At 44.5% G+C, this 21,884-nt stretch overlaps 3 protein-coding genes and 1 long non-coding RNA gene across 9 annotated transcripts; 2 read left to right on the top strand and 2 right to left on the bottom strand.

Moving 5' to 3' along the window:
- Positions 1-1,252: 1,252 nt before the first annotated feature.
- LOC123139698 (60S ribosomal protein L23) lies at positions 1,253-3,578 on the bottom strand. Its single transcript, XM_044559429.1, has 4 exons — positions 3,434-3,578; positions 2,313-2,597; positions 1,766-1,807; positions 1,253-1,544 (listed from the first exon to the last, which is right to left on the bottom strand). The coding sequence occupies exons 1-4, from the start codon at positions 3,444-3,446 to the stop codon at positions 1,462-1,464; spliced, it is 423 nt and encodes a 140-aa protein (XP_044415364.1). The 5' UTR covers positions 3,447-3,578; the 3' UTR covers positions 1,253-1,461.
- Positions 3,579-3,713: 135 nt separating this feature from the next.
- Positions 3,714-12,094, top strand: LOC123139695 (protein PHOSPHATE STARVATION RESPONSE 2). 5 transcript variants are annotated; one of them, XM_044559423.1, is made up of 10 exons: positions 3,714-3,922; positions 4,149-4,247; positions 4,328-4,728; positions 4,829-5,030; positions 5,140-5,307; positions 5,996-6,096; positions 6,185-6,253; positions 6,344-6,387; positions 6,489-6,612; positions 9,191-9,851. In XM_044559423.1, the coding sequence occupies exons 1-9, from the start codon at positions 3,767-3,769 to the stop codon at positions 6,557-6,559; spliced, it is 1,311 nt and encodes a 436-aa protein (XP_044415358.1). In that variant the 5' UTR covers positions 3,714-3,766; the 3' UTR covers positions 6,560-6,612; positions 9,191-9,851. The 5 variants fall into 5 exon arrangements, with proteins under 5 accessions (XP_044415358.1, XP_044415362.1, XP_044415361.1 ...); XM_044559427.1 differs by lacking the exons at positions 3,714-3,922; positions 4,149-4,247; positions 4,328-4,728; ... (4 more) ...; positions 6,344-6,387; positions 6,489-6,612 and adding exons at positions 6,633-8,294; positions 10,209-10,221; positions 10,321-10,410; ... (3 more) ...; positions 11,434-11,503; positions 11,609-12,094 and having other exon boundaries at positions 9,191-9,973; XM_044559426.1 differs by lacking the exons at positions 3,714-3,922; positions 4,149-4,247; positions 4,328-4,728; ... (4 more) ...; positions 6,344-6,387; positions 6,489-6,612 and adding exons at positions 6,633-8,294; positions 10,209-10,221; positions 10,321-10,410; ... (3 more) ...; positions 11,434-11,503; positions 11,609-12,094 and having other exon boundaries at positions 9,191-9,973.
- Positions 12,095-12,250: 156 nt separating this feature from the next.
- On the bottom strand, positions 12,251-13,256 carry LOC123139697 (cytochrome c1 2, heme protein, mitochondrial). Its single transcript, XM_044559428.1, has 3 exons — positions 12,975-13,256; positions 12,663-12,888; positions 12,251-12,568 (listed from the first exon to the last, which is right to left on the bottom strand). Exons 1-3 carry the CDS (start codon positions 13,028-13,030, stop codon positions 12,419-12,421), a joined length of 432 nt encoding a protein of 143 aa, XP_044415363.1. The 5' UTR covers positions 13,031-13,256; the 3' UTR covers positions 12,251-12,418.
- Positions 13,257-14,085: 829 nt separating this feature from the next.
- LOC123135010 (uncharacterized) lies at positions 14,086-14,920 on the top strand. 2 transcript variants are annotated; one of them, XR_006465795.1, is made up of 4 exons: positions 14,086-14,258; positions 14,361-14,428; positions 14,544-14,616; positions 14,777-14,920. It is a non-coding gene; the product is annotated as an uncharacterized lncRNA (long non-coding RNA). The 2 variants fall into 2 exon arrangements; XR_006465794.1 differs by having other exon boundaries at positions 14,086-14,428.
- Positions 14,921-21,884: the final 6,964 nt, after the last annotated feature.

Here is a 21,884-nt window from a genome sequence, read left to right as displayed (position 1 = left end):
GGGTTGAAACCAAACATGTATATTGATCAAATGGCACTTGAAGTGCGATACTATAAGGATCGTGGGGTTGAAACCAAACATGTACTGTCACATGCATTAGGTGAGTGGCATCGTTCGTGACACATGGGAGGATCATAGCGTATCTTAGGCTTGGAAGTTTGCTCTCGGAACTTGATCATCTGCGTTCCTTGCTCTTTTAAAAACTATATACTCATGTAATGTGATCGGGGAACATGAAACTTTGGACAGAGACTATTGCCATAAGAGTGTTCAGCTGGGCCGGAGAGATCAGAGAGGTTTCATGTAAAAGAAGCAGAGCCAGAAGGAAGACTGAAGGGGGGGATCTAGTGTAGAACGAACAAGAGGGAGGTAACCAATTAACTCTAAATAATGTTGGAGAACAATTCGTACGCTTGATTGCAAAATGCATTTCATTTCCACACAAACAATGACACGCGCCCCTTATCCAGAGAATTAAAAAACTTAGCTAAACTATTAGAAGTGCATGGATGAACCCAACTAGATATTAACACACCTTGGAAAACACATTTCAAAATGCCAAAAAAAACTGGGAAAAGGTGCATGCGGACATCTCAAACATGTATGCACGGAAATTTGTTTTAATTTTTTTGACATTTCAAAACGCCTTTAGAATACATTTTTTGAAAAGTGAGTTCAGATGTGCCCGGATTCAAGACATGCCGACTCGCTAAACTATCTGCTTCTTTATTTGCTGTTTGCCCTTTGAAGATAAATTTGCAGTTAAAATGGTCTGCTCGCCGCTAAATTTGCAAACATAAATGCTCTCATAGTTGCTGTTTGTGCCTTCCATGTATGTCATGGATTTTTGGGATACAGAGCACGATTTCATGATGCCTCCCTGACATGTTCTTGGGCTCCCAACTTGGCCTAGAAAAGCAAAGTACCATTTACGCCCAAAAAATAGTTTCTGCATTTTGAACAGATGAGACACACCTTGCTACATTCACCAACGAACTTGTTTCCTCAAGCCACGGTAAAATAACAAAAATTCATCAAATTATTCAAGAAAAAGCAGAAGGACCAAACATTCTCCAGACCTGTAGGTTTTTTGTTAAGGCAACTGCATATTTGCAGCTCAGTTTGGCCTCTCAGCAATGCTGAGAAAAAAATGGCAAACATGCAACCGTTCATCACAAGCTAGCACACTTAGCAACAGACTAAAGCAACATCCAAGCCAGACCTCTCAGGTGAATAGTGGCCACAACAGAGATAAATAGGACCAAAAGCTCTTTCAGGTTCATCAAACTCACCAAATCTCAGTAGCCAAACCACAGTGCAAAATCTTAAGAAAGCTAACAGACCATAATCCAGCAGCATTACATAATCCAGGAAACTCATCCTCAAGGGCCACAAGTAAACTAGAATAAAAGAGGGACATGCTATCAAAGCCTTGATCATCTAGCTGCTCCGGCGATCAGATCAGACGATGGCGTTCGCTGCGCTGGCAATCCTGGGCCACAGGTCGGCGCACTCCTTCCCGATCGGTCCAGTGATGGCAGAACCTGCAGGATAGAAGAATGTGTCAATCCATCAGGCTGTTCCACCAGCAATGACATGTGCTAAAGAGTGTTGATAGCTTGTGCTGATCTGCTTTAGTTAGCTAATCTTTGATATACAGACAGCTTGTATACTACAGGTTCAACGATTGTTACTTTCAAGTTTCAACTGCCTGTTGATGCAACATGCAGAAAAGTACAGAATCAGCAAGTGATATGATCAATACCTTTCATCTCTCCCTTTGGGTTCACAATGACTCCAGCATTGTCTGCAAGTATGATAAAAATCAAACATTAGATATTAATTTTGAAAAAATCAGCCACTACTATCCAACAACACTTGCAAAGAGAAAGGTTGACAGATCAGAATGCAGACACAGAAAGTCTCAGACAACGTTAAGACTAAGCAATTCTCACATGAAAGAGGAAAACATGCAATGTGCCCGGGGGGTGGCAAAATGCAATAGAAGACTGCACTATGATGTTCTTCTGGCCAATTTGCATATGTTGCTTCATTGTGGCAAATGAGCAATCCCATAGAATGTGTGAAAGATGCATTAAATTTTCTTTCAAACCACAACTCAACCTCTCTAGCAAGGACACGCAATTGTAATTTTGCAGATATTCCATACATCATTTGTTCATTCAAGTGGTTTCCTAAAATTAAACTGTGGCAACTAACAGGTTAACATACAGCAAATTCACTAGGCATATTAAACAACAACAGTACAAGATTGCAGAATGACTGAAGTCATCATAAGAACTTAGCAGTACCTTCGAAGTACATGAAGACACCGTCCTTTCGGCGCCACGGCTTGCGCTGCCTGACGATGACAGCCGGCATGACCTTCTTCCTGAGGTCAGGCTTTCCCTTCTTGACAGTGGCCATAACCATGTCACCAACACAGGCAGAAGGAAGCCTGTTGAGGCGCCCCTTGATTCCCTTCACGGAGATGATGTACAGGTTCTTGGCACCAGTGTTGTCAGCACAGTTGACAGTGGCTGCCACCGGCAGACCCAGCGACATCCGGAACTTGTTTCCAGCGGAACCTCCGCGCCCTGCAGTTCAAGAACAAGCACACAAGAACACATTCAGATAAAAGGATTACATATACCTTCAGTAAACTAAGAAAATAATCTAGAGATGCATGACAGCCACACACACACAGACATGTTATGATTACATGATATCATGAACTTTCCTTGCCAAAGGAAAAGAGAGATTATACCTACTTATCGAGGCAAGATTAACACAAGCAACTGAGAAAAATTGCAATCACTCGACCTGCGAGATGCAACTGCCCTAATGCTCCATCCAAGATCTAATACAACAACCCCGCAGGCCATGAAACAATCAGGAAGGAAAGCATCATGCACAGTAGCTCCTTTACAACAGAGTAAAACCTCGAACAAAGCATGAATTGAACACATCGGAACTGACAAACATCTAGCAACAAGTGTACCGCACCATTTTTCACCAGGAAAAGCTAGTCACAGGCATCTAACGAGGATGAGTGCATCACAGATATGTTTCACTTCCAAGGCGTTTCAAGGCCCTAAAGTGGAGCTAATTACTGGCGAGGAAAATGATCCATCCAGCATCAGCACAGCAAAGCAACGAGCAACCTTACACGAACTATCGGCTGAATAGCTCCATTTCTAAGCATCTTCTACACCACATCTGACCACCGACGAACCTAAACCACCACCAAATTCACCAAGAACAGCCACAAATCGCGACTACTGGTAGCAAGAAAACATGTGTTGGGCGCGTCCAAATCGAAGCACAGCACCGCGCAATCCAACCAGGAGTACGCTACGAGACTACCACGAGGCGGCCAAGCAAGATCATGCTGGGAAGAAATGGAGGAAGGGGGGTAAAATTTTCGCCGTACCTCGCTTCGACATCTTGGAAGAAGAGGGGGCGGTACCCGGCGGCGGCGGCGGAGAGGGGAGGATGGGAGGCGATCCGCCCGCTTATATAGCGGCCGCGCCTAGGGCTTCGCGGCCGTTATGCACCCACGCCCCTGTATCTCATCCCTAACTTCACCCGCGCCCTCGGGCAGGGGCTCGGTAAGCGATGAAATGGTAAATACGGCGTGGTGTAGGGTGGTGGATGAAAAGAGGGCGTGGAAGAAATTAGGGCTTCGGGTTTGGGGGCGTTTTCTTGCCGATCCGTCCCTGAGGAAGCCGGTAATTGCGAGGAGGGGTCTGAGTGGGAGGAGGGAATGGCGGCCATGGAGATGGAGGAGGTGCTCGCCCTGGTGCCGGGCTTCGTCGACATCCTCGTCCTCGCCGGCGGCCGCGCCTCCTCCGGCGCCGCCGCCGCCTGGCGCCCCGCCGACGTCCAGAAGGCCCTCCGCTGGGCGCTCTTCTTCGAGGAGGTAGTACCACGCCCCGCGATCTCCCCCTCCCTCCCCCGCTCGCGCGGCCGCGCTAGGTTTCGGTTTCGCCTCCTCCCGCCCCTACACGACGCCATGGCGCTGGCTCGTCGCGCGCTGTTTCGTTTCTTTGATGTGCCGCATAGGCCACCCGCAGGATTTGTGTGCTGAATGCTGTATCTGAGTGTGCCATGGCATGACCAGTTTGTTCCTGCATTGTCGTGTTCAGGTCTTCAGGAACCTGCGTGACTCCGGGCAGTACGAGGAATCCGCGAGGGAGTTCGACGCGGCGCTCGCCGAGCTCGCCTCAAGCCCGGGTTTCCCCAAGGTGATTTCGATGAACTGTTTCCCTTATGAAATGTTTGTTATGATTATGCGGGTGCTGATGCTCTGCTTGGTGCCGCGCAGGGCCTTGTCGACATGCGATCGGAGACGCTCTCGGCGGCCACAGAGCTGGTCATAAAGCATTTTCTGAAAGCCGAAACGACGAGCGTGGAGAACATCCGGGCTGTTCTCGAGGCGGTCGTGGGGATGGACATCGACGGCATTGGTGCTAGCGGTGGGCGCGATGCGTGCCAAGATTATGTGAAGTCGATCTTGAATATGGATTTGTCTGGTTTGCCGCGGACCAAGAGCGGCGGTGAAGTAGGAGCTCCCACCACGGGTCATTCACGGATTCTGGTTAACGAGCTTCTGGAACGGTTGGATTCAGCATCATGTATTTCTCTGGCTGAGAGAGGACTGCGCACACTTCTGGACAGCGTGAAGAAGAACAGCTTCAGTGATCCAGGCAGCCCAGTGATCTCTAGGTACATGAGCCCTTAAACACTCTCAAGCTTCTGTGGTGTGTCCTTTGTTTTTCATGGTAGCATGCTATGGTTTGAACTCATTATAAACTTTCCGATGCAGAAAATCACAAATCATCGACCAGTTTCTTCTGTGGAAACAGTGGAGAGGACGATGTTTGTCATACTTACTTGATGAACGCACTGTTCGGATTGTGTCTGGATCTAGTTTTATCTTTAGTGCTCCCAAGGAGCAGTGGATGAAGGTGTTTGAACCATTAAAAGTTTCTGTAGATTCTTGTCAGAGTGGCCTCGTTGAAGTCATGGTATCTATTCGTGGCACAGCCTTTAATCATCTACACTGTTGTATACTCATTCTCTGCATTATAATAACATTAATATATATATATATATATATATGCATTGTCTTTACAGGAGATATGCTTGCTGGGTTTGATTTCAAGGCGATGGGACCCATTGATAGAGAGCTTCGTGTCGCATGCTTTTAGTTCCCTTCCTATATCCAAGCAGTATGCTGATCTGCACCAGTTGCTTCAGGGAACTTATCGGGGTGAATGCCCAGACAAGATTCTTAATTTGAAGGTTTTTTGTATCTTTATCTTATGTCTTATTTGCAGCTTGCTTTTGCCAAGTTTCATTTTCTTGCAAACATCAGTTTTGGTGAAATCATTTTTAAATGAAGGAATCCTACCCCTGTAAACCAAGTGGGCAGCTATGCACATTTAGGAAGACGTTCAAAAAAGTTACTCCTCATGGCCCAGCAATGTTAAGCACCATTGTGTCAACTATCTAATGTACTTCTCTGACTCCCTGGTGCTGTGGTACTAAAAATCTGGATGGAACACTAATAACTAGATGAAATCACATCCAGAGTACAGTTACTGAACCATGCTTTGGCAGCTGACAAGAATTTGACATCAACCATTCATTGACGAGAGCTGAATTTTTTTTGAGCAATGGGATGCCTGCTGCCTTTATTGGTAATTTATAAGGAGCATGCCTTTCACAGGTTTCTCAGGAAGTAAAATATGTGACATGGACATAATATTATCGAAATCTAAATTTCTTTGTTGCCTTTGTTGTTATCATCTTCCCTTTGCCCTAAAACCTTTCAATTTGTCAAAGCTGATAGTATACCATCTTGAAATGATGTTATCTGTTTTTGCGCCTTCTTGGTGTGGTCCTTCTAGTACGAAATACCCATATTTTGATGTGTGGTTGAGGAAAAACATAATGTGATCTCTTTAACCAAGCATCTCAACTCCAACAGGAAAATGACATTCTTGAGTATACAAGGCAGTCATTAGAAAGTAAACCGCATGTATTATGGCTTCTACATCCGGTTCTTACTGCGGCAGCAATTCCGCCACGGTAAGCTGTTTGCTCTTTACCCTAAAATGTGTCCCTGCTGATTTATATGATCATTTTAAAAGTTTAATATATGCATTGGATCCTGTAGGTCGACCTTGTTTGAAATATACCTTGCAGAAATAGACAAGCAATTTGATGAAGCTGTTTCCACAGAACGGTATTATCAATAGCCAAGTATTTACTATAGGTTAAATTTCAAAGTTTTTGTACCAGTTCTCATCATGAAATTTCACTGCTTCAATTTCAGGAAATGTAATTGCAGAAGAGATGGAATAGAGCAACATGATAGCTGTAAGTAGTTTCATAGTTGTAACTACTCCATTTCTCAAATTTCAAATGGAAAAACCATCCAGTGCTGCGAACTCTATAAAAATACCTATTCTTTGTTTCAGGTGAGGTTGCCGAAAGGATTCAATGTCTCTACACTTTCCATGTTCAACAACCTCATCCAATGGTTCAGTAGTGGCGGTAGTTCAAGACAATACAGGAGATTTGCAATGTGCACTTCCACTCCAAGTAATTTATTTTCCAGGCTGGCTGCAGTAAATTACTTTGCATGTGTGATGACGGTGATATGATGAACGTTAAACAGCAGGAAATCAATACACTTTCTGCATGATAAAAAGTTGAAAACTGTTACTGATCAAAAGTCACTGCATATAAACTGGTCAAATACGAAGATTGAATAGGTTTTTTTCCTCCTTTTCCGCCTTCCAAGTTGACAATCTATGATGAAATACAACTATCTTCTTGTCGGGCACATGTTCAATTTAGGCGATTTATTTGCATCGTATTTTTTCTTATCTTTTGTTCTCTTTTTTCTGGCCAATGAGACATGAGTCTTCTAGGGTGTTTGTTGGACAATCGTGGTTTGACTGATGTCTGCTAAATGTTTTTTACATTTATTTGGATTTTGAAGATGCAAGCCAGTCTCTTTAATCTAGCCTGGTCGGCTGGTAGTATCATGGCAAACAAATCCCATTAGGAAAAAAAGAAGACCAACCAAAGTACTCCTTATGTTGATCTCATAAGGTGTCCACGCTATTAAAAGTTGAACTTTGACCATAAACTTGTTGTACAATACAGTTTTCATAGTTACAAATTCACAACGATAGGAAAATGTTTTAAAGTACGAATGACATGTCGATTTTGTATGACATGATCCACATATTGTAGATCTAATTGCGAGTCAAAGTGTAAATCATGGAACTAAATCAACAGCGGGACTGCATTTTTCCCTTTGATGAAGTTACTGAAGAAAATCGTTTTCCAATTTGCATAACCAATACGCAGCTGACATTTTCTTCCCTATTATTTTGCCTGTTTGTGCTTCTGGACTCCACCTGCACCAGGTCAGAACTCTAAAGCATGATTAATAAATTATTTACGAAGTGCCGTATTCCAGCTGTTCCTTTTCATACAAAATGAGAAGATGCATAGTTTTGGATAAGGTAATTTAGAAAGAGACGTTGTCATGCCAGCTTTTAAACAACCTTCTGTTACATGCCAAATTGGGTTTGTCAACTCCAAAGCACCTAGTTGCCAAAAAGATACTCCATGATTGCAAGCTTATTGTTTTATGGAATATTGCTTCATCCACATGGTTTAGAACCAAGCATAAGGCCTGGGCAAGATAGCTCTACCATGTCTTGAAATTGCTTTTATGTAACCGTGTCAGTTTTTTTTACAACCTCCTAACTGATCGGTGTAATAGGTTAATTCACAACTTCTGTATTTCGGTCAGACCAAACTAGCAGCTGTATATCTGTTGCCATAGTTCCCTTTGCAGTATTATCAATCCAGCTTGGCAGCATGTATATCTATGTTCTGTCTTGTAAAGCTTTAATATTTTTCTAATCAATCTACGTCTGGGTGGTTGATGCATACAATAAGTCAATAGCTGGCAGGTTTTAAAATATCCATTACACAGGAAGTAACTCCATGTGGTCCCTATTCTTAAAGTAAAATGGAGTCAGTTTAAAATATTGGTAGACTATTTGCTTGATGGTTATAGAAATTTAGATACATTTAGCAGATTCAGGGTCCCTCTCTAGAGCCATAGCTCCACCTACCCTCCCCTGTGCACACAGCAACTTGAACTCCTTTCCATTCTTAGCCCCTGAATTGATCCTAGCAACACATCCTTGCTTAAAACTTTAATCCCTGTTCTTCTACGGTCCCGTTCTCCAAAGAAAGAAGTAAGTATCAACATCGATTCAACTAATTCTGTAACAGCAACGCAGAATCCACATCAAGTTACTCTTTTTTTGCAACTCTTTTGTCTGATTTATCGCTCAGATTAGTTATTTGTTCCCTTCAAAAAAAGAAGATTAGATAGAGTTGGGGTAGCACCAATTGAAGAGAAGCTTGTCCAACATCGTCTGAGATGGTTTGGGCATATTCAGCGCAGGCCTCCAGAAGCTCCAGTGCATAGCGGATGGCTAAAGCATGCGGAGAATGTCAAGAGAGGGCGGGGTAGGCCGAATTTGACATGGGAGGAGTCCGTTAAGAGAGACCTTTAGGATTGGAGTATCACCAAAGAGCTAGCTATGGACAGGGGTGCGTGGAAGCTTGCTATCCATGTGCCCGAGCCATGAGTTGGTTGCGAGATCTTATGGGTTTCACCTCTAGCCTACCCCAACTTGTTTGGGACTAAAGGCTTTGTTGTTGTTGTTGTTGTTGTTGTAGACTTGTAGTTATTGGTTCTTCTATTCCATTAGTTATGTTCCTTCTGGAAACTGCTGGAGAGTTGGGGCTTGTTCTATTCAGTTCTTGAATGCTTCTTTGCTTTTTTATCTTTTATGTTTAAGAAGGGATTGAACCTGCAAGTCATGTTGCACGTGTGTCTCAATCCTTTGCAGTTTGTTCCTGTTACTTCTTGATTACAATCTTGAGTTTACTCTCAACCTCTAGAAGTATAACTGGCAATTACCAATGTGCGATTCACATCATGATTCCGGTGTCCAACTACGATTTTTCTTTACTAAGATGCATAACCTGCTTGATATTCACAATTTTAAGAACCTCACTGATTTGCCATTTGGGGGTTTATAGTAATAAACTAATAATTGTCTATTGGCTTGCATATTCATAGAAGACAATTTCTCGCTAGTCAGCAATCTGGGAAAATAAGACGCTCCAATGATCTCAATGACTGAACAAGACCAGAGATTTTTTTCCCACTGATTTCCTTTCCAAGTTAGAATTGGATAGGCCCTTACACTTCCCCAATGATATGATCAAAGATCCATTTCAGTGGACTGAGGTGGATCATCGAAGGGGTAATGCACACGGCTATACATCAATAATGAGTCAGTTTTGCAACGGAGAAGTTCCTCGGTTTGTTCCATCAGATATTAATGTAGTACAAGTACTCTCTGAAGTCACAGTTCCTAGTTTTCCAGAGTATAGGACATCTTACATTGAAAGGGATCTGTGCGGTAGTTCTATCACCTCATTCGGTACCTTATGTCAGCCATATATGTCAGCTTCCAATTTCACTTCAGATCTTCGTATCAACGATGGATCACCTAAAGGGAAACTGTCTTTTGGATCACATGTTATTGCAATATCTGGTTGTGATACTTCACTGCCATCAGCACATGCATCATACACTGGTAATCCAGATTATTTAAGGATGGTCTATCCCAAAGTATCTGAAGAAATAAACTGGGGTCAAGGACCACTCCCAGGAGTACTTGAATATCCAGCAACCATTGATGTTTCCGATCAACGAAACGTGATTGTTAGCCAACAAAGCCAAGACATCATTACAATTGATCATAGTACCCACCTTGCAAAGCATAAAGAATGGTACTCATCTGGGAGTACAGAGCAATTTCTGGGAAGTTCGGGATCTGGTGGATCTGTGCTTAAGGTATCCATCTCATTTGACTGATTTTTCGCTTGTGATTTGCTTTAATTGTTCTAGGGGTTCTCAATTTCCTCTCTTTTCTTTTGGCTTTACTAACTGCAAAACAATATGATGACCAACCCTTCATCATTGCACTTAGGCCCTGTTTGGCAGAACTCCACTCCACCTTCTTGCAGCTCCAGAGATAATATTGTTGAATTTTGCCACATGCTTAATGAAGTTACCACCTCATTTGCAGGCAGCTGATGCAAGTATGACACCTTCAAATTATGCATATTTTCATGGGCAGAAAAACAGATCGAGTTCTTTCAACGTGGATGAACTTTGCAGTGATAATTTACCTTGTTCAGACACTACTCCAACCAAGTCAAGGATGCGCTGGACACCTGAGCTCCATGAGAAGTTTGTTGACGCCGTTGACAAGCTTGGTGGAAGTGAAAGTATGATCATTGATGCTTTCTTGCGCTTTTTTGAATGTAGTTTTTTTACGCTTTATTTTTCTGCTAATCGTGCTTTGTTCACTGATGAAATTTATGGGGTAATGTATCCTTTTAAACCAGAAATATTAACATGTGTCTGTCTGTACAGTCATGTTGGTCTTTGTTGTGCTCTTTTTGCTAGACATTTTCATTTATCTAATTCTAAGCCCTCTTCCTGCAGAAGCAACTCCAAAAGCAGTCCAGAAAGTTATGAAGGTTGAAGGGCTAACTATATACCATGTAAAAAGCCATCTACAGGTCTACATTTGTTCCTTCTGAGTTATCAGTGAGCTTTTTTATTATTTCTTCTGTATTTTCCTGATGGCCGCGGGTTATTCTTTTGCAGAAGTATCGTACAGTTCGCCATCAATCTGAATCATCTGATGGTTTGTGTGTCTCTCTATGTCGCAACGCTGGTTTAATGTCATCATTGCAAAACAGACACTGACTATCATATAGCAAACTAGGATACTTCAGTGACTTGTTTCTTTACCATTATTATTGTTTTTAGTTTTTTACATTATGTTATTTATGTCTAGCCTCTAGTTAAATTTAAAGAAAATTATTGAAATGTAGGATTTCATGCTTACTTATAATTTCTGTATTTTAGCAGGCACTTCAGCGGAGAGAAGCAGCCACATGGATGAAGTTTGCTCCCAGAACATGAAGTGAGATAATCTTTATACCTGATATATCCTTGCTTTTATTACTATTGTAAAGACCGTCTTGACGTAAATTTATATCTTTGCTTTTTATTACTGTTGTAAAGACTGCCTTGACGTAAATTTATGTTGTATATATGTACCACCTGTGCACCAACCTGGAAGATACGTATGCCATCAGTAACCTATTTTAGCTTCAGACGTATTTCAAAGACATCCATGAAATGGTGCAATGCCCGGTCCACAGTAAAGTTTTTTTTTTTTTTTGTGTGTGTGTGTGCGAGTTCCAGAGTTCTAATTATTCACTTTACGCTTGGTGCAGACACATGGAGGCTAGTGAAGGGCTAAGAACTCAGATTGGCTTGCAGAAGCAACTTCATGCACAGCTTGAGGTATGCATATTTTCACTCCTTGGACCTGGCAAGAAAAGGCGTGCGAACTCCCCATCTATTTTAGTAACGTGGGTTCTCTGTTCTTTTATTTTTCCCTCTCCACAGCTCCAAAGAAAGATGCAGCTGCAGGTAGAAGAACACAGCAAGTACCTGGAGATGGTGATCGCGAGGCAGGGCGAGAGCCTAAAGCAGCTCGGCGCGCTACCAAGGTTCCAGCATTCGAACGTGCAGGCTGTGGATCACAAGGAAGCATACAGAGAACAAACAGCAGACACTGATTCGGCCGAAATGAGCCATCGGGAGAAGGAATGACCGCTTCTGATCATTGCCTCGGGATCGCAAACAAACGGAGCTGATTAGATCGAGACAAGAGTAGCTCAGAAAATGAGGATCATAGCCTAATCTAATTTTTGTCTCGGGTGATCTTTTTCAGGCACTGTAATTATTGTTGGCTGACTTTGCTACATAGATGTTTGATTTGGAACGCCGAACATTTCTTTCTTGATACCAAACAATGGTCAAATTTTAGTTTATGTATGTTTCGTCGACGGCAGTGCCGCCATACATGGCTGACCTGTTTTTCACCTTTGATCTGATGGTGCTCACTGGTTAGGAGGCTTTGTTGTGTTTACCTCTCTGCAGCTCCTGACATCTCCCTGTACTGCAAACCTGTCATGAATGATATCGCCATTATTGTCACAGCATATAGGCTGCTGCTCACGGCCTGTCTGGAACGCATGAGTTGAATTTAACTTGGAACGGCTGCACAGGAGTGCTTTATTTCGATGCTACTTGATCCAGCACAAGGTGCAATGTGATGTGATTTATACATATGTTACAGACATACATCTTGGACACAGAGATGAGGCAAGCTTGGGCATAGCAGGTCGTGTCACTGAAGATGGGTCCATCCCATCAAGCTGCCTGGAAAGCCTGGGCAAACTGCAGCCAGACGGGGCTCTTCTTGAGCTCCTGGCACGCCGCGGCGCCGCCGGCGAGCATCGCCCTAACGGGCGTCGCCGCCGTCCCGGCGGAGTACAGGTTGCACCGCAGCCCGCCCTGGATCTGTTCAGAAGAACGTACAGTGTGAAACACATACTGTACTAGTCATTGTAGATGCCAGAATGGTGATGCAGCAGCAGCGAGATAGTGCGCTTACTCTTGTGGCGACGGTGGCGAGGTCCGGCGTCTGCGCGGCGGCGGCGCCATGGAGCGGCGTCGTCGTCATCCCGGCCGGCCGCGCCTCCTCGGCGACGAGGATCTCGGCCGTCCTGGCCACCGCGTCCTGGCCCGGCACCGCGGCTCCCCGGAGGCCGGCGTAGGGGAGCGCGGAGTGGCACGCCGCGCAGTCGCTCTGCATGAACACCTTGGCCCCGCGCTGCGCCCTGCGAGTCCATCACAACCAGCCAGCAATCAGCCCCCCACGAGATGTTCAGAAGAAGAGCTCAGTGAGCGTTGGTGGCGTGCTTACGCGTCGCTCGGCCACGGGTAGACCGGGCACGCTACCCCCGTCGGCGCGGCCGCCATTGGAACGTTCGCCTGACCTGAGCTCCGGCGCAAGTGCGTCTGTGCGTGTGGCCGCCGGCGTGGTTGGAGGTGGATAGCGTGTCTGCGAGCGGGCGCTGCTGCGGCGGCTCACTCTGCAGATAAGTGTGGTGTGGTGTGGTGTGGTGAGTGGGTCGTCGGGACGGTGGGAGTGTGGCGGAGCGCGCTGGGTTCTGGATTGGGGCGACGTGTACGCACACTGCTCGCTACGCTACGCCATGGGGAAGGCGCCTTTCTGCTACGGGAAAAAGCCGTTTTCTTCTTCTCAATGCGGGTTGCAAGAGCATTGCCGAGCATATAGTACCGAAAACTTCTCTTCTGTGGAAGAATTAAAGCCATCACGTTGGTGTGCACGACTTTGTACCTGGTAGATACCCAATCCGTCCCAAAATAAGTGTCTCATTACTACTTGATTTGTTAAAACGTTACATGTCCCATCTTCAACATAAACAGGGTAAAGTCCATGGCACGGAAGAAGTAGGTTGGAAATCAATATGTCGTGAAAAGTCCCCACGTAGGGTTGTGCAAATCACATCCGAACCAGACTCGGCGGTGCCATATTTGCCTTAAAATCTAGGCTCACGACGGTGCCATTAATTAGAAAACAAACTATCATTATCGCCGTTCCAACTAGGTACAGAGGTCTTTCTTGGATCCAAAATAAAACAGCGAGCCAACATAAATTATAGAGTAAATTCTGGTTTTTACCCTCTATTCTGACATTTTTGACACTAATTACCCTATTTAGCGAGATTTTGTCCGTTTTACCCCATTTAGCAAAAGTTCTGCCAGAATTTACCCTGTTTAGCGAGATTTTGTGTTCTGGCCGACAAGTTTCAATTGTCTGGTCCAGCTGGCATGCCACATCAATGGTTTTTTATTGCCTATTTTTCTCCCTGCCGAACCAGTCCTCGTAGCTTCTACCGACCAGGACAGCCTGATGGTGATCACTCGCATCGCGTCCAACGCACAACGTGCGAGTCGGCCGAGCGGCGAGCGCCATGCTCGCCTCTACTCGGTTCTCGCTTGCGTTGCTCGCCCCCAATCGTTGCTCAGGATTGTCAAGCAGTGGCGACGATGACGGCGACGGTGGCGGGTGCTGAGGTCCTGGCCATGCGCTTTCATACCTCCTCGGGCCGGGCTGTATGGCCACAACATCATGGCAAGAAATGACCTCGTGGAATCCGATGGTCCCGTCAAGTTCGCTGACGTCGGCGTAGTCCTCTGAATTTGATATACTTAAAAAACTAATCATGTATGTGACCGCATCAGGTTGTGCTTAGTTCTTCTTCCTACTTTGGCGACATAGCAGGGACCCTATTAGTCTGTGCTCAGTTGATGGCGGTTCTATGGCGACGTCTGGTCCAACAAATCAGCGAGGTTGGTGAACAAACAAGCCCTCTCAGTCATACCCCATTCCACATGATTTTGACCATCTCTATTACAGCAATTTGTGTATTCTAAAATTTTCCTGACTCATGCATTTGCTGGTTAGGCGTTTAATTCGGACAAAATTAAGATGCTTATTAGAAGATCATGTCTATATATATCACCCTTCTGTAATTGAGGTACATTGATTTAAAGTGTTTTTCAACATTTTGAATATTGGAATTCTTTTACTTCTTCAGTTTGATAAACCTTTATCAGAATATATTTTAGAGTAACCTAGATCTCCTTCAGTGGTTGTAAGGCGCATAGATGGAGGATGATTTTTGTGGTTTGTGACAGCTCCTGGAAGTGATGGAGGACAAGATGATGTTAGCATCCTAGATGGAGAGCTTTGCAAGGTGTAGGAGCTAAGAAAGGTGAAGACTGACAAGGTGTATGTGCCACTGCTACTGTTTGGTGTATTCTGAAGCTTCTGCAGTTGTGAACTAGTGAAGCTATCTATATATGTGATGTTATTCAGCTGTACTATAAGGTCCTGGTGCTATCTATAAATGGGAAGCATCATTCAACCTGTTTTCAACATGTGAACCCGGAGCAATCTGTAGTCTATATTAATAAATTTTGATAGTAGTGTATTTCCATGATCTGTTGCAAATAATAGGAGAATGATCTGATTTATAAATAATAGGAGAATACCATCAACTCCAAAAATATCAAACATGGTAACACAATTGGACCAGCGTGTCAGAATGCTTATAAAATATTAAACTGGGTAAACTGTGGCAACACTTTTGCTCAATTGGGTAAAACGGATGAAATCTCGCTAAACGGGGTAATTATTGTCAAAAATGTAAAAATAGGGGGTAAAAACCGGAATTTACTCTAAATTATACCAGGCAAATATGCAATGGCAAATATGTTGTTGTTGCACTTGAATGTGGGACTGCACTGGTAATAGATGATCTTGATTCAAACCCAAAGGATCCTATAGTTGCGAATGCAAATATGCAGTTGTTGCACTCGGAATGTGCACCCCAATTTCGTGTGCACATCTTATTATTAGCCCATAGTAGAAAGAAATGGACCACAATTATCATAGATCGACGACAATCTAGAAAATGTTTGCAATGGCATAACATCTGATTTAAGTGGCAATACACCTAGAAAACGCTATGGTACTAACCATACGCATTTGAAAGCCACTAGAATGTACGATTGTTCTTAAAACGAGTGGTTTTTTAAGCTCGTGTAAAGGTTGCACGCTATTGGGATCTGTGTGAACTAGGTGTGTGTTGTTATGGTCTAAAGTCAAATTGCAAGTGTCACTTTGACTTAGTGTAGTACTTGCAATTTGACTTAGTGTAGTAATTGCAAGTAGGTTGCTAATGTTGGGCTGGTCCCACCGTTGCATGTACTTTCTCTAGCAGTGGTAGAGGGCAACATGCATGTACACATCACTCCATGTGAGGGAGAGAGAAAGGTGACATACAACCTCCTTGCTTACAAAAATAAAATTGCAGACAAAGCACAGTATTCTCCGGTATGAAGCATGAGAAGTGAGGGAGTTCCAAAGCTAGGGTGAGTTAGAGAAAATCAAAATATAGTGTTTGATATTTTTCACACAAAAAATGAAGTATTTGATCTTACTGAACCATAATTATTACTCCCTCCGTCCCGAATTACTTGTCACAGAAATGGATAGAAATGATGCATCTAGAGCTAAACATATGTGTAGATACATCTATTTCCGCGACAAGTTATTCGGGACGGAGGGAGTAGTATATAGAGTAGCATATTGTTTCCTGGTCTTTATTACAGAAAAGAGATTGGCAACGAAAAGAAGTGGGGCATGAATCACTAATTCATGTGCCTCCGCTTCACATTAGCACAACGACGCACAATGCACAAACATGGGCATGGCCACAAGTGTATATAGGAATATGGTCTAAATTACCACATTTGCACAAAGTTAAGCCCTGATAATAGAATAGATGCCCACAAAACGTTTGACATTAGTTGACCTCTGCACAGATCTCGGTGAAACTAGACGGTGGTGATAAGAACTATACCTACATGAGTGCTCATTTGCAACTGTTTACTTATGAAAGTATTGTTCGAGCATGGTCGATTCAATAAATTAGTGTGTCATGAAGAAAATACATACACGAATCTCCTAACTCACTAAGCTCCATAGGGATGGGAACCCTGGGAGTCGATTGAGGGTCACTTTTGGATTGAGTCACTGATTTTGACTAGATCCTTGCTGGGTTTTGTGAAAGCAACGGCCTGAGCGCCTCCAAAGTCCAAAGACTCAAATTGTGTTCCTGTGTCGCTCGAACTCTCTGGAATCGACCCCCTTGTTGTGTAGGAGTACCTCCCATCTCAATCTTTCCAACACTTATTTCCTGCGTCCATATGTCCTGCCGCTCCTCTCCTCTCCTCTCCTCCGGCCACACCCGCACACTGGTTTCGATGCATCCAGCCGCTTTGCGTTCAACCGCACTAGACAGTTGCCTAGCCACAACCCTTCAACTCGACCCGCTTTCAAGATCCGGATCAAAGTATGCCGTAGTCATCGTGAATTCGCCCAGCGGGAGACAATTGTAGATGGGGAGGTGCCCTAGATCGATCAACCCACATGATAGAGGTTGCCTGATCCAACGGCAATGGAGGCACCACATCTGTTGATGGGAGAGAGCCTTTCTTGTCAGGGAGGGAGGCAATTGCTGACAACTCTAGCTGAGCCATATGAGTCAATCTATCTATTTATGTTACTTCTTATTTGCGACCACTGATGGTTTTATATAGTTGGTCATACTAGAGTAGCACTAGGTTCTCAAAACAGAATCTCTATTGATGGTCAATATATTCAATAAAAGATCTGATCATTTGTATCTACAGTTTTACCTTATTTTCATGCTTGCACACCGATTTATTGGATTGTTTGGTGCAAAGGGGATTGACTACCTCTTGCTTGCCCAAAATCTTTGATGCGGGGATCTAGGATGAAAAATCCTTCTCCTATCAGTTCATGTTTTTGTATAAGTCACCAAGGTTAAGTTGTTTAATTGATAGTGTGGTGCACGTGTACTACTTGGTTAGAAAATCTCATTCATTCGCATTTTGCCGGATGATGGCGAAATGATATGAATCAGTTTAGCCACAGTTAACCTGATATGTAGGGATTTAGGTGGTTAATTATCTCATGATTAGTTGTTTAGTATTTTTTTGAAAGATCCAGCAAATTGCTGGCTTCAATTAGATTTAGCAGAAAGCAGCGGAAGAAACAACATGAGGAGGATCCGAGGATCAAAGGAAAAAGGAAAAGGCAGCCCTATTAGCTGCAGAACAACACTACACTTACAAGACGGAACGCCATCTGCCCACCGCAAGACAACGCAGCTCCGACTTCGGCGGAGAAACTACGGAGAACAAAGCAAGGTTGGCGTCACAGGAGACCGCCGAACGGACCACATGTCGCTTGTCATCGTACGCTACCGGAGCCCCACACCGCAGCTTCGACTTCATAGCAACAAGCACTGAGGTAATCTCACGGACACGCCGGAGAAGAGCCGACTACCATGACCAAAGCCACGCCTCCGACAATGCTCATCACCGTCATCGTTGCCACAGAAGTCAAACCTCCCTCATTGCCGGACACGACCAAGCAGCACAAACAACATTCTCCATCTATCACTGATCCCCCTGGCCGGTAAGGAGCTCCTGAAACGATGCCCCAAGAGGCACGACACACATCGCCTTCATCGCCGATCCCATGGGATCAAGGGTTTCCCCCGAGCAGCCTTGCGTGGTGGAGCGAGCAGGAATGTCTCAACGACGCCTAAGAAGGAAGCGACGCCCGCAGGCATCGCCGTCGCCTGCCCCAGCCCAAAGACTGGCAGCAAGGTCTTCACATGACGTTGCACCTCCAACCACCAAGCCGAGCCAGGCCACCACCGCAGACACACGGCCGACGGCCGACGGCCCCATGCGCCCACCGTCCGCCGCAGCCACCAGATCTGGACGCCGGGGCCCAGGTCTCCATCACTGCCGCTGGTCCGCACCGGATAACCGCCCGCCCCTTGCGCCCGACGGTCATCGCAGCCACCTCGCAGAACAGGACACTGGGGCCCGATCTGCCTCACACCGCCCTCTGGAGCCCATCGAGCCGATGGCCGGCGACGCGCATGAAGAGCCCATGCGCCGTCGAACAGCTCGCTCCCGCCTGACCCTCTCCTCCGCCGCAGCACTGACCCCGACCCCGCCCCACGGTAGGCACTCTGCAGATCCAGCTGGGGCTCGCCCCGAGCTGCGCGCCCACGTCCCACGCGACCGGCGCACGCCCAGCCCGCGTCCCGTGCGGCCACCGCGCACCCAGCCCGCAACTCAATGCATCACCACCAGCCTCGCCTCGCCGCTCGCCCAGCACCAGAGCAGAGGAGCTCCACCTTCGCAGCCCACCGCCGGATCCCGCGCCGTACGCCAGATCCGCGCCCTGCGCACCCACGCCTACACGCACCCGCGCCTCTGTGTGCCGCCTCGCCGACCAGCCACGCCGCCCTGAGCGCGCGCAACTGCTCGAGCTCCCGCCGAGACAACCAGCCCGCGCTAGCCACCTACGGACGGGAGGAGGAAAAAGGGGCCCTGCTGCCGCCGAGCCGCGCGGGCTTTGCCCGGCGACCGCTGCCGGCGGCGGCGAGGGGAGGAGAGAGGCGGTGGGTGGGCTGCTGGCGGCGGCGGCGGCTAGGGTTTGCTCCCAAGCCGCCCGCGGGGGCAACGCGAGAGCAGAGTGATCTCGCCCGCTAGTTGTTTAGTATTGCCTCCATGAAGAGCCCATCGAGCCGACGGCCGGCGGCGCGCCTAGTTGTTTAGTATTGCCTCTTCATTTCTTTTCTCTTATATGTGTGAAGGAAAGAACCCATGAAAATAATCCGGTTTCAATTTTTCTCATGCATCTACCTAAAAATCAGGTTAAAAGAAAGTCATACAATACTTACAATATATTTTCTCTTTGTTATCACTAGCTGAATTAATGTTCAGTTACTATTGTCTTATATCCTCTATGTAGCTAATGGCAATTAATATTGGGTCAACTGTATTCAACAAATCATGGACAAGGAATTTGTTCCATATCGGAACGAATCATGTACATGTCATGAAGCTAACAAAGCTTGTGATCTGACATGGTCTTCTTATATCTCATGGATTTGGAATGACGGGTTTCAATTAAATATATGTCTGTATTTGCAACATTATATGCAACTTCAGCACTTCCTCTCTGAGCTATTTCCTGCTTTTGTCTACTCATATATTTATTTGTTCTTGGAAAAATTGAATAAATCATATTCAACAACACTTGCCATTTGTGGTTGTGCCATCAACAATGGACATGTTGCTTTTAAGATACAATTCTTTAAAGGGTCCACTGAAATACTGCCATGCGCATTGGGTTAATTTATATGAGAGAACTCAGAGCTGGTGAGACATAGATGGGACATATTTGCTTAACAAGTATTTCTTTGTAGGCAATATTTAGGAGTCATTTCTAAAAATATTTTTTAACTAATCTTAGTTTCCAGATTGTATATAGTTTAACCCTTGAAGATTTTGAAACTGGGTAGGAGATAAGAGAAGACCCGCTAAATTGTTCAGTGACGTATACTGATCAGTTTCACTATTTTGTGGCCTTAGCTCTTGTGATCAAGGGAAGCTAGCGACTGCCTAATCTCTTTCAGAAACATGTGTGCTTAAATTGCCTTCTTCTCATCATGTATTATTACATACCGACTCATTTTTCATTTGTCATTTTTCTATTACACTCTAAGGTACCAATGTTTGTTGCCCTACAACAAGTTCAATTTTCTCACTTGAAGCTCCTATTATTTTTTCATTTCCCCGTAACAACCATGAGATGCTGCATAGTGACCAAGAGTCACTGTGACCAAGATTGAGTCTTTTTTGAGTACTTGGTAGGAAGATTAAAAAAACAATTTGATGTACATAGTGTTGCTTGATGTTTTTTTTGAATACAATTAACTTTAAAATTTGTAGTCGTATTTGGTTATATTAAATGCAGTTACTTTTCACCATGGACCAAGTACCCCATGCAAATTGGGCGCAAGTACGGAAATATCTCTACTAATATCAAAATATATGATAAATGTAATAGCTGAATAAAAAATAACTGCCAAATCAACGAGCTCACAACTCTACAGATTAGTGGCATGCCAAAGCGAGTATTTACTTCTAGTATCACTAGCAAAAGTGCCCGGGCGTTGCAACTGGAGAAACAAATTATCACACTTAGCGCCCCATCCTTGTTACCACTTATTTTCTTTGTCCTCATTCTCGGTCATGATGTCCACTACACGGCGAACTTTCCACCTAAGCTTGGAGCCAATAATGAATCGTCTACATACACAGACCAGCGGTGGCGTTTGAGATCCCGGCCATATCCGCACAATCTAATGCTTGCGCCTTGTGTTTGTGCTATCAATATTTTACATCGTAGTAGTTCAGTACCAGTCTGTAAAGGACACAAAAAATCTCCAAATTTAACTTTAGTTTAAAACTATCAACACCTTTTTTCGCGGGGTAAAATGATCAACATGAAAGAACAAGGGAGGTTGTGAGTTTGATTCATGTCACAGTCAACTATTTTTGCCTCATCTCCTAAACGGGGTGGTGGGTCTGATTTGTTGGGCCGGGTCGCACAGACAGGTTGGGAGGGCACTGTTTTTTTATTGGTGGAACGTAACACGGACGAATGGGGCAGGGCCCGCGGCCCAGGACAGACGATCTGTAGAATAGCCTAGGTAAGTATGGAGCAACACTATGACATACCAAATGAGAGGCCAAATAATATTATACCTCCATTTATATAAAAAATAGCATATATGCCCATGGGTAACAACGGTTAAAAAAAGTGATATAAATATAGTGAGGATTGTACTCCCTCCGGTCCTTTTTACTCTGCACATTGGATTTGCCGAAAGTCAAACTTAGCTAAGTTTGACCAAATTTATATTAGAAATTATTAACATCTATAATATCTAATAAATATAATATGAAAATATATTCCGAGATGAATCTAATGATGTTGGTGTTGTTATGTAAATGTCAGTAATTTTTTATATAAACTTGGTCAAAGTTGGATGAGATTGACTTCAGACAAACCTAATATGCAGAGTAAAAATGACCGGAGGGAGTATGCACAAACATAACATTCAACGTGCTATAAAGTTGGCACAAATTTAATAAGGATCATAAGTGGGTCTGCTGCAAAGAAAGAAAAAATAATGTGAATTTAGTGAGGATTGCATGTAGGAAAAAAATGCCACATCATTTTTATTCATATAAGATATGAGGCCAGTACGCCTGCCATTGGTTCAAATTAAATTCCATGCCAACCAAATATGGCGCCCACAAGTCCCGCATGTCCTATCCC

The sequence above is a fragment of the Triticum aestivum genome, chromosome 6B (genome assembly GCF_018294505.1).
Source record: "Triticum aestivum cultivar Chinese Spring chromosome 6B, IWGSC CS RefSeq v2.1, whole genome shotgun sequence".
Lineage (NCBI taxonomy): Eukaryota > Viridiplantae > Streptophyta > Magnoliopsida > Poales > Poaceae > Triticum > Triticum aestivum.
The sequence above is the reverse complement of the archived record's forward strand: the minus strand, read 5'-3'. Positions and strand labels throughout refer to the sequence as shown.

What these genes read in the sequence shown, in the direction of transcription:
- LOC123139698 (XM_044559429.1), bottom strand. An exon ending in TGTCTTCATGTACTTCGAAG is followed by an intron (nt 1,808 to 2,312) that starts GTACTGCTAAGT and finishes TCATACTTGCAG; the next exon opens with ACAATGCTGGAGTCATTGTG. An exon ending in CCCAAAGGGAGAGATGAAAG is followed by an intron (nt 1,545 to 1,765) that starts GTATTGATCATA and finishes TCTATCCTGCAG; the next exon opens with GTTCTGCCATCACTGGACCG.
- LOC123139695 (XM_044559423.1), top strand. Translation starts at nt 3,767, where the DNA reads ATGGCGGCCATGGAGATGGAGGAGGTGCTCGCCCTGGTGCCGGGCTTC. An exon ending in GAAGCTGTTTCCACAGAACG is followed by an intron (nt 6,254 to 6,343) that starts GTATTATCAATA and finishes CTTCAATTTCAG; the next exon opens with GAAATGTAATTGCAGAAGAG. An exon ending in AATAGAGCAACATGATAGCT is followed by an intron (nt 6,388 to 6,488) that starts GTAAGTAGTTTC and finishes TCTTTGTTTCAG; the next exon opens with GTGAGGTTGCCGAAAGGATT.
- LOC123139697 (XM_044559428.1), bottom strand. Translation starts at nt 13,030, where the DNA reads ATGGCGGCCGCGCCGACGGGGGTAGCGTGCCCGGTCTACCCGTGGCCG. An exon ending in TACCCGTGGCCGAGCGACGC is followed by an intron (nt 12,889 to 12,974) that starts GTAAGCACGCCA and finishes ATGGACTCGCAG; the next exon opens with GGCGCAGCGCGGGGCCAAGG. An exon ending in TCGCCACCGTCGCCACAAGA is followed by an intron (nt 12,569 to 12,662) that starts GTAAGCGCACTA and finishes TCTTCTGAACAG; the next exon opens with ATCCAGGGCGGGCTGCGGTG.